This window comes from Charadrius vociferus, unplaced genomic scaffold (genome assembly GCF_000708025.1).
Source record: "Charadrius vociferus isolate BGI_N301 unplaced genomic scaffold, ASM70802v2 scaffold1, whole genome shotgun sequence".
Lineage (NCBI taxonomy): Eukaryota > Metazoa > Chordata > Aves > Charadriiformes > Charadriidae > Charadrius > Charadrius vociferus.
In genome coordinates, this window is record NW_009647680.1 from 4,263,706 (window position 1) to 4,275,097 (window position 11,392).

General features: G+C 40.7%; 1 protein-coding gene across 1 annotated transcript in view; it reads right to left on the reverse strand.

Moving 5' to 3' along the window:
- Positions 1–8,973, reverse strand: part of NAALAD2 (N-acetylated alpha-linked acidic dipeptidase 2) — a 34,089-nt gene extending 25,116 nt beyond the window's left edge. The window contains exons 1-5 of the mRNA XM_009881184.1: positions 8,826–8,973; positions 6,257–6,368; positions 3,021–3,207; positions 1,495–1,596; positions 596–721 (exon numbers count right to left, since the gene is read on the reverse strand). Of these exons, the coding sequence (XP_009879486.1) occupies positions 596–721; positions 1,495–1,596; positions 3,021–3,207; positions 6,257–6,368; positions 8,826–8,907 (609 nt within the window). The 5' untranslated portion in view covers positions 8,908–8,973. The remainder of the gene's footprint in view (positions 1–595; positions 722–1,494; positions 1,597–3,020; positions 3,208–6,256; positions 6,369–8,825) is intronic.
- Positions 8,974–11,392: the final 2,419 nt, after the last annotated feature.

Below are 11,392 nucleotides of genomic sequence, written 5' to 3' on the forward strand. Positions count from 1 at the left end.
CTGAATGTTGCAATTTACTTCCATGGGGACATAGCTTTTGAAGTTGTATATGTGGAAGAGTGAAAATGACCACAGTCTTAGCAGAAGAACAAACCACAGTGAAACACATTATGTCCATTTTTTGTGTCACACCTTTAGTCATAGCTCAAGGCTACGAAATAAAGCACAGGACATAAAACTGAGGCACAAAAACTGACCACTATCCCCACTGTCCCACTATCACCAATTTTGTCAGAGTTGTTGTCTAAAGTCAGAAGAGTTGGTTATTCAATCTCTGTGCATCGGACTCCTTGTCAAATACTTCTTCAAAATACTGCAGTTCCATGTATGAAAAGTATTGAAAGCCTTGGTTCTACAAACTACTCGGTTCCCTAAACCAATCTCTTGCAAGAACTGCCTAAGGAGTTTTCAGTCATCTCAGTCTCAGGAGATTAATACATTCATCTGCTTTTATTGTTCTGGAAGTTATTCTTAGAATGCAGTCACAATGGACACATTGCAGGTTTCCTCCTGCTCATATGTTCCAACTTATAGCCCACATTAACTATGAGCAGTGTCTGACCCACTCAGAAAAAAAATAAAACACAACGCTTACTTTGTTTCCTCTGAAGATCTTCCCATATCTGGCAATGACAATCTTTCCTGTACAGTTAATTCCCATTTCACGCTCCAGCTTAAAAAAATCTTCAGTGCGGCCATAATTCACATATACCAGATCTGCCTGCACAGAAAAGAAAAGCAGTTTCATGGCAACTGGTCATTCAACAAACAAAATATCTATTTTTGGCAATCCACAGTTTTATTCAGTATGTATGATATAGTCTGTTGTTTGTTTTTTTTCGTTTCTACAAATGAGAACCAGTGCCTATAAACACAACAGCAAAAGATTTCCATAATATTCTATAGGATACCTTGGCTCAAACTGCTTACCTTTCTGTATAATCCTTCACTTAGCAGCAACCCTATAAACTGAGCTTGGAAACGAAACCAATGTACTTTGCTAAACTGACAAACTTCTGTGGCTGTGAAAAACTGGTGGTATTTCTTGCATATATGCTCATTATTATATAATTTCATTCATCTATGCAATGCGAACTTGTCCCTGACTTGTTCCTCCATTATGAATTATCAGATTAAGTGAGGGACTTTTGTGGCCTTTGAAGACATTCAGTTAATCCAAAATGTCTTCCAAATTGATTTATATATTGCTATTTGTACTTATGACCTAAGCAAGTCCTCTCCATATGATTGAAAAATGTGGAGTAACCTGACGTCTATCCAACATTTTCCATAAAGATAAAAGCTTTTTTTTTCTGATAGGAAACTTCTAACCTTTACACAATATGTGGCCTAAATATCCTTATGTGTTCTCTTATACTAATGGCTAATTAAAACTACTACAAGAAATCTTTTGAGAAGTTGGAGCAATCAATCCCAGCATTTCGCAATGTATAACTTCAGCTAATAATACTATTACATAATTTTTTTTCTTACCTCTGGCACTCCTTGTGCTGAAAAAGCATTATATGGTGGCTGTATGTCAGTAACGTTTTCATACCCCGGTGGGGCTGGTTCAAACAATGATGTATTGAAAATCTATCAATAAAAACCAGAAGTCTTTGGTCAAACACTCTACCTCCAGACACAAGTTTGTACACTAAGGTTGGTTATTGCAAATCATATGCTAGTTTCCATAAATTGTTAGCAAAAAATACAATTCTAACTAGCATGCATAAGTTCAAATAACAAAACAGCCAGGGATACATAGCTGAATTCTTATAACAGAATGCAGGTACGAATACAGAGGTAGATCACTTGTCAGAAGGTGCTCATCAGTCACTGCCTGAACCTAAGCAGAGAAGAAGCTGAAAACTGCCAAGAGGTGGTGACAATAAAAAGACACCTAGTTCATCCATGCCATCGCAGGTACTTTTTGTGATTACTCTCACTTGCATTATTACTCCTCTCTTTGCTAGTTATGCTCCAGTTAAACATGCTGCCTTTCATCACTCTCTGTTGTAACACTCATGTTGCCTCAAGTTTTGCATCCGCTCTTTCTCACCATGTAAGTTTATAGCTGAGAGACTGTGTTTATAGCTGAGTTAGACTGTTTTTGGAAGAATTTCTCCATTCTTTCACCTCTAAGCTCATGTCATCCCTGAGAAAATATGCCTTAGTTTCTACCAGGGCTCTTCATCCCTACCTATGTGCTATGATGCTTCTCTAGCACTCCCATCTCCTCTCCTCGCTCAGGCTCCATGTCAGATTTTACATCTACTTCTTTATTCCCCTGGGTGTACAAAATGGAGAAGGTGACTATAGACCGACTGTTCATTATTACTTCCAACACTAACTTAGGAGACACCGTAGGCAGCCAGTAGGATCAGGTTCAGAGCCACTGAAACAAGGCAGTACTGCACACAATGGATAGTATCTGAGTCGCATTCCTGACCTCTCGACACCTTATGGAAGCAAAAATTGTTCAGATGTTCAAGCGAAGTTTGGGTAGAAACTTGGAAGAGAGATCTAACGAGGGTCACTAACTGGATAAATACTTGGAAAAGAGGTCTAATGAAGATTCTTAAAAACTAATTGCACCACGTTCAGAGAACATGAGCTGAAAACAGCTAGACACTGGAAGAATCGCATGCCTTAAATACATTCATTTGTTCATAGACTTCCCTGTGCACCCACTTAGGGGTCTTTATGAAAACAGAATATTGGTCTAGATGTATCCTTAAACTGAACCAGTATGGCTGTTCTCACACCTTATGATCTATTGGTGTTAATTGCAGCCTTTCCACACATCCGCTTTCTGCTGTATGAGGCACTGAGAATTCGCCCACTCTGCTGTTCTGCTGCACAGTCTGGAAAATCATTTTTAAATAGGAGCTCCCTTTGCACTGGATTTTTTCTCATATTATAAAGCGCATGCTGGGAGAGTGGGTGGGAAAGCAAGAAAGACACTGTTTCTTTAAAGAGATCTTACATAAATATAGTTTAATCATTAAAAAGATCACCTCATTCCCTTGATCATCAATTACTGAGATGTAATTTGGCTGCTTTTCATTTGGGTATGAAAGCAGCACATCATAATGAACAAGTTCTGCTGAATCCAGTCCAAATTCCTTCCACTGGCCTTGAATTTGTTTGGCAAGAAGAAGATTCTGTTCAGTTCCTGCGAGGTGAGGCAACTTGGTAAATGAGCTAAAATAAAACAGAAAATCGCTAGTAGGCAGCAAATGCAGAGAATCACAATACTGAACGCAGATCAGTGTGTATAAAGCTTATCTTCAAGCCCCATGCATGGAAAGGAAGGTCTTGTAGTTAAAGTCTGAGCTGTATAACATGATTGTTTATCAGAGTCTGCATCAGCATAAGCACAAAATGTAGTCAGAGCAGAGGATCTTTCCTAAGGCTTTAAGGTAAGTCAGCTGAACCTTTCTCTTTGCATAACAGAAATAGCCACATCTATACACAAGCAATGAACATCGGTGTCAAAGACATTCAGCAACAGGGTATGAACAGTATGCAAGGAGCAGAAATAGATACAGAAAAGCTACCCATTCAGAAAGAAGCCCTCCAGATAATTCTGGTATCTGATGACGGGTTTGTACACTGTTGGCATAACATGTACTAATAAGTTTAACTTGAAAATCATTATGTCAAATTATCTGCACAGATTTGTTCTTGTTTTCTTAATCAAAAGCCTGAATAATGAAAGCTTCTAAACAACATTTACATCCAGATCAGATATAACACGTAATGGTGACAAATAGTCAGAAACAATATCCAGCCCCTCTGGGCTACCCTACAGAAATCTGCCTACAATTTGTTTGGCCCACTGAACAAATGAGTTATGGTGAATGCTGATCAGTCAGCTGCGCACAAACCACCGGCTTCCAATTCCCAACAGGCTACTTGTTAATGGCTGCCCCACAGATGTCAAATACCATTAATTACCATTAATTAGTGGTGCCAAGTACCATGATTAGTACCACTTCAGCTTGTCAGTTCAGACTATTTTCAACCCATGTAATGACTTGCTCTTCAGTATGCGCTTCTTCAGCTTCCAAATGAGAACGCTGTGGGAGACGATGGCCACAGCTTTGTTGAAGTCAAGTACGCTTCAGCCACTGTAACATTTCCACAGATACACACAGCCAGCCATTTCCTTACAGAAGACAATCACCCTGATCCCAGTGATCAAATAAACACATATTAAAAAAATGCTGACTGTTCCTAACTATCTGTGTCCTTCGTGTGTTTGGAAACAAGTTCCAGAAGGATGGTTGGTCAACTTTCCAGGGCCACAGCTCCCCCAGATTGTCGTTCTTGCCTTACTTAAGGATGGGCACAACATCAGCCTTTTTCAGCCACCAGTGACCTCCTTCAGTCACCAGAACTTGCCATAGGCAGCAGCCTTGCAGTCATAACTTCCAAGTCTTTCACATGAATCCCACCTGGCCCCCTGGATTTTAATGTACCAATGTTTTCCATGTAGACCACAACCTTCTGCCCTCTGCTGTTGTCTTTCCTTCTCTTTCAATTGTGCAGGTATGCACTGAGGTTTGGAAGCAACCTTTGCCAAACCTTGATGCCTGTCGTCTTCTTGCACTTTAATTCTCTAGAGTATTTTAAGTATCTTTTAGTTCCTTAAGTACTCTAGTTTAAATACTACATATGCCATCAGGAAAAATAGACTGAATAACACAATGCTTTTTTGCAATTTTTCACTTCCAAACAGTCTCATCCTTTCCAGAGGTATGACTCAATGCAAAGGTCAAGGTGTCTACATTTTTTGAGACTCAAAGTTTGTTTTCCCCACTTGATGAAAACAGATTTAGTAGTCTGAATAACTAAGAATAGGGATCAAAAATTCTCAAGTTCACTTTTTTTTATGCTTTTAACAAACTTTTTGGATCGTGTACTAGTATAATTTTTCTGCAGTTCCTACTTTTTATTTGAATTTAGGGGGAAAAAAAAACAAAAAACAGTACGAAGAATTTGGCCTATCATCAAAGCAAGCAGACAAACCAGACACCATTAATACCCTATGGCCAAGAAACTTTAGCATAATTGCGGCACTATTTCATGCTGTCATCAACCTCTATGTTGCCTGGACTCTCACTCAAACATAATCTTCAGAAACTCTCCAATCTACTGAGAGCAACAAATACAAAATAAGATAAGGCCTATAGACTTGAAAAGCTAATTGATGTTAGAAATGAAACCTTTTGGTCTAAGAATAAATGGACAGAAATCAAATTTGTCAGCAATCCTTTGATGTTGATGATGCAGTTGCTGACTTACATGCTGAATATCAACATGTTACTAGCCAGAGGTTATATTTGTTTACTTTTTGTATGAATATATTTGTTCCTCTATAGAAGACACAAATATACACAAGAATGATTTTTCTTTCATTTTCAGTGAAATAGACAGCAAATCGAGAGGGTATTTCTACATCCCTACTATTTTAGATGTTCGGAAAGAACTGCATAGCTGCACTAGGATGCAAAAAAGTATATTTAATAACAATTGCATCATGCAAAACTTAACCAACCATACACGCACATTGTGCTTGGACAGGGACCTTCACCTTCTGAGTCAGAAGACAGGGTGTAATGGGATCTCAAGCACCCAATTAACAGGACACTATCCAATCTGGCCACATGTAAGGAATTAACAGTTGTAACTATACGTGTAACTCAGTGCCCTGCAAACTTTGTAGCATTTTGAATAGATTAATTTTCTACTTAGACTAATTGGGCTATTAGTTACTCAAACTGAAAGTCTAAGTGGACACTGGACAGATTATCAATCAAATGTAATTAATAGCAATCAGTGTATCCCAAATACAGTAAAATCATCAGTTGGAGACAAAGCAAAGTTATCTGATGTTAGAGTTTCAGACACTTGTGAGGAAAAAACAGACACTTACGCTGCATTAAATCAAGACTATGGAGAATCATAATAAAAAAGCATGATAAGCACTGGCAGTAATGCATCTTGAGGGAAGTACATTAAACAGTAAAACCACTCCAAAAAGGTAACTTTGAAAAGAGGGAGGAGAGGACAGAAGAGTTGTGAGTCTCTCCCTTCTCTTCCTCCCAGATGTTCTGTACAAACCGAAATACTTCCAAAGCATTTAAACAGCTCTGCTTTCTGAGGCTGTTCCTTGGAGCTGATGTTATCGCTTTTTGGCTTCTGTGAGGGATAAAATTATTCAAAAACCAAGATGCGCTGGGCTTACCGAAGGAAATGCTTGATGTTTTCTGCTTTCATTTCAGCCACAAGTTTGTGTCTCACATTTTGATAGCCATCTGAAGAGTTGGGTGTTCTCTCGGTCGGTTTTGTAAACCATCCTGAAACACATTTGAAAAGCTTCCTGCTTAGCAAGAACCTCAGTCCTCACATATTTGAGCCCATGTGCAACCTAAAGTTCTGAACAGTCTCACTAAAACCACGAGGATGAACAGGGCTTAGAGCACCCTCTGTCAGTGTTTGCTGGCTCAAACATAGAAATGAAACAGAAAAGTTAAGTATAATTCATTGACCGAATTGCCAAAAAAGGGACGCATTTCAGAGAGCACACCCTAAATATCTGGTAAATACCCTCCCCTTTTTAAGGCAGATTCATCTCTCATTAATTTTAAACTCTATTTTAAATTACAGAATCACAGAATCACAGAATCTTCAGAGTTGGAAGGGACCGCTAGAGATCATCTAGTCCAACTCCCCTGCTAAAGCAGGATTGCCCAGAGCACATTACTCAGGACTGCATCCAGGCGGGTTTTGAAAATCTCCAGAGAAGGGGACTCCACCCCCTCCCTGGGCAGCCTGTGCCAGTGCTCTCTCACCCGAACTGTAAAAAGGTTTTCCGTGTGTTGGAACGGAACTTCCTATGTTCCAACTTGCACCCATTGCCCCTCGTCCTGTCACTGGGAACCATCGAGAAGAGTCTGGCTTCATCCTCCTTCAACCCACCCTTTAGATATTTGTAAGTAATAATAAGGTCTCCCCTCAGCCTTCTCTTCTCCAGGCTAAAGAGTCCCAGCTCTCTCAGCCTTTCCTCATAAGGGAGATGCTCCAATCCCTCAGTCATCTTGGTTGCCCTTCGCTGGACTCTCTCCAGCAGTTCCCTGTCCCTCTTGAACTGGGGAGCCCAAAACTGGACACAGTATTCCAGTTGTGGCCTCACCAGTGCCGAGTAGAGGGGGAGAATGACCTTCCTCGACCTACTGGACACACTTTTCCCTATGCAGCCCAGGATTCCATTGGCCTTTTTGGCAGCAAGGGCACACTGCTGGCTCATGGACAATTTACTATCCACCAGGACCCCCAAATCCTTCTCCTCAGAGCTATTTCCCAGCAGGTCCACCCCTAACCTATACTGGTGCCTGGCATTCTTCCTCCCCAGGTACAGGACCCTGCACTTGCTTATGTTGAACCTCATTAGGTTCTTCTCTGCCCAGCTCACCAGCCTGTCCAGGTCCCGCTGGATGTCAGCGCGGCCCTCTGGAGAGTCAGCCACCCCTCCCAGTTTGGTAGTCAGCCACCCCTCCCAGTTTGGTAAATTCTCAATTAAATTTGCAGTGGGAGGATTGAACTACTGATACTCATGATGAAACTCCCTTATTGAATTTATACATATATTTAAAAATATGTGCATATTTAAAGTGAAGGTCTAAGATTCAAGCGCCACCCTGCCAGCATTATAATTGTTACAGATTTGGGGAAAGGTGGGATTAGTCTATTTAATAATTAAAGGAATAAAGTTAATTATGACCCTAGTCAGTTTTTGAAAGTTAAAGATTTTTCAGTTGCCATAAATCTGACAGGAGTGAGTATATTAACCACATGAATTTGTCTTTGAAAAAAAAACAAAAACAATCCTTTTACTATTCTAGCTAGAAAAATCCCAAACTGAGAAAACTGTAAAAATAAAGCCATATATACGTGCTGCCACATGCACAATATATATGATCTGTCAGACTTAAATGCAATTGTAGTAACACTCTGAACATAACAGTGATACTGGATCAGACCAAAGGTCCATCTTTCCCAGTATTCTGTTTTGGAGCTTGGCCAAAAGATGAGGTTCAGGGAAATGTATGAGAACAGCACGAACATCAGAAATTTCCAGCTCAGGGATCTCCTAAATCAAATTAATGTTTTTTATATTTAATAGCCCTCATGGATTTTTCTTTCATGCTTTAGCCTTAGGTGTGTGCTACAATACAAGTTTAAAAAGAACAAATGCAGACATGCAATTTTAAACTTAAAATCAAATGCTGCAAGTGACTGCAGAAAAGAATCTAATGTTCTAGTGGAGTTCATTGTACATGATGGAAAGTTCAGCAGCTCCACTCTTGGCTGTCTGTCAAGACTCCTCCTCCTCTACATTCTGCCCTTTAATTTTTAAAATAGCAACTGAATGGGAGCATTTAAACACATCTTCAGTAAAACTCAGGAAATACAAACAACAAAAAAAATAATCCTGGAGGTTTTGCAATCACAGAAGTCTCAAACTCTTCTATTAATCTCTCCTCTTTGAATATCTGATTACCCATTACGGGAAGCTGTCAGTTCACCAGGGCTCATCTTGGGCTGAAGCACACAGCTGTTATACTCCTCACGCCCTAAAGACCAAAACTGCTAGAGGGAACATCTCTTTAGAAAAGCAGTGGGATGAATATTTTATAACCACCCTGAAAAGCAGCAAAAGCTCCCTGACGGGGAGTTAATCACAACAGGAGTCACAGAGAAGTATCTGTAGAGAGCAAAGGCTGCGGGCTGAGCCCTGGGGTCTCTGTACTCACCTGCAAGAAAGCCCAGCAAGAAGCAGCCCAGCAGCCCTGAGCAGCCCAGCCATGTGCAGAGGGTGGCCTTGCTCCTGGCCATAGGGGCACCGGTGGCCAGCAGCTCTGCAGGCTGCAAGGAGGGCAGGCAAGCAGCTGCCTTCCTCCTCCTCCTCCTCCTCCTGCTCCTCCTCCTCCTCCTCCTCCTCCTCCTCCTCCCACCCTCAGTCCCAGGGCTGCCCCAGCTTCTGCGATTCTCAGATCTCCTCCTGCCTAACCAGCCTCAATCCCTGGATGGTGATGATGTGATTTTCTGAGTGCAATAAAACACTCCCGTTTCTTAGTCTCACCCCACAAGATGTCTTGTGTGTAGCTGCACGTGTATCTCTGCAACAAATATGCATCTAGACTGTGCACCAAACAATGCATAATTGCTAATTTCTATTAATTATCAGGACTTTCTGGTTGTGAAAGTTCCTGGTTTAGGCTTAATCACAATCAGTATTTGTTCCAGTGGAAGTAGACAAGAGATGAAATGGAGGAAGGGAAAACTTGTTTTCTCTTTACCAAGGAAGCAGTGAATTGCTCCCCTTTGTAATCCGTGGTTACATTAATCCTTGGCAAGTGATGAATACTTAGAGCAGCTCAGAACACAATTTAGATGAGCCAATGGAGACACTTCCAGACCTCATCGAATTTGCAACTGGGAAAAGTTGCAAAATTATCTCCTATATTCTCTAGCTTTTTACATTTTGGATTACAAGGTTCTTAGGATCAAGTTTTCCTAGTCTAATTCAGCCAAATCCACCAGTATCTCATGGGAAAGGATACAACTTCAGCCCAGGGAATAGTCAAGGTACTTTCACAGAATCACAGAACCATCATCTTTTGTATAAACTTACCCTGGCCCCGCACATCACTCCCTGCTGGTGAGTTCCTGCACAGCTATGTGGAAGCCTAAGCCTGATCTCTCTGGAACTGAGGACCTGCCCATCTGAGACCAGTCATCCTGCGGAAGGGAGGAAGGTTTTCTGGGAGCCTGGACATGCTCTGAGTTCTTACCACTCACCCCCAAAGGAGTCCAAAGCAGATATATAATGTCAAAGAAATGGCAGTGCTCCAAGTATCCAAACTTTCTTAAATAGACTAGGTTGAGCTGAAAATATTCAGAAACAGCTGAAGAGACTGGTTAATGTCCTAATTACTTCACTAAAGCTCTTCAGAGATTAGAGAAGAATTACACCATTGGGTATTCTGCGCCAGTCACAGCCACTGTCTTAAGCATACATCTGGATGTCTTTGTTCAAATCATAAGCACGTCCAGTTTTGTGATTATTTTCTTTTTCTGTCGTTTCCCAACTGTTCATAAGCCATCACAAATTCTGAACAGTAAGAACTTTTCACACCAACATCTTACTTGATATATACAAACCAGATGGAATTCCACCTACAGAACTTATAAAGAATGAGCATATTGATGTATTATTAGCATTTATCTAGCACCACAGGTGTAGGACTGGCACATAAAAGACAGTAAAGTGACAAGGGCTTTTGGAGATTACTATCTAAATTAGACCTCACATGATGATAACATCAGTGGAGGAAGAAGGTAAGAATAGCAACAGCGAGAACGTATGAAGTGTATTTATTTTTATGCCTACATCTTTTTAAAGTGATAAGGATATCAGCTATGATGAGGTTGAACAATAGCAGCAACCAAGCTGCTTCTACCACTTAAAATACAGTACTAGTACTCTTAGTTATTAGTTGTGGCATGTTCTTACAGTCCATGGATTGGCTACTGGTGGAATATATTACATTCCATTTAAATGCAAGTATAACATACAGTATAAATCTATACCTTGAATCACATGCCCTCCACAACAGGACAGGGGCAGGAAATAAGATGAAAAAGCTCTTGGGTTGAGAGAAAGACAGAGGCATCACTTCCCAGTTACCATCATGCTTTACATCAGGCATAGAAAAGTGATGAACTTCACATATGTATTGCTTGAACAGATTACTAAACAACTGTGCAATCAACTGTTTTAAAGCAAGTTGGTCTCTTTCTCACAAATTGTTGTAGTCCTACTCCAGCATTGAATAAAGCCACATTCTGAAAACTTCTATTTTCATAAATTGGAAATTTTGGGTTCTTTTTAGCCTTAAATTCTTGAAACATTTATTCTTCTCTCCCAGCTGAATAAGGGATTACTTAGTGCTTCTTCCATGGACCTGTTGGAGCAGGTGCAGAGGAGGGCCATGAAGATGATCAGAGGGATGGAACACCTCTCCTATGAAGACAGGCTGAGAGAGTTGGGGTTGTTCAGCCTGGAGAAGAGAAGGCTCTGGGGAGACTTTATTGTGGCCTTTCAGTACTTCAAGGTGGCCTACAGGAAAGATGGGGACAGACTTTTTAGCAGGGCCTGTTGTGACAGGACAAGGGGTAATGGCTTTAAAGTAAAAGAGGGTAGATTTAGACTAGATATAAGGAAGAAAGTTTTTACAATGAAGGTGCTGAGACACTGGCCCAGGTTGCCCAGAGACATGATAGATACCCCATCCCTGGAAAGATTCAAGGCCAGGTT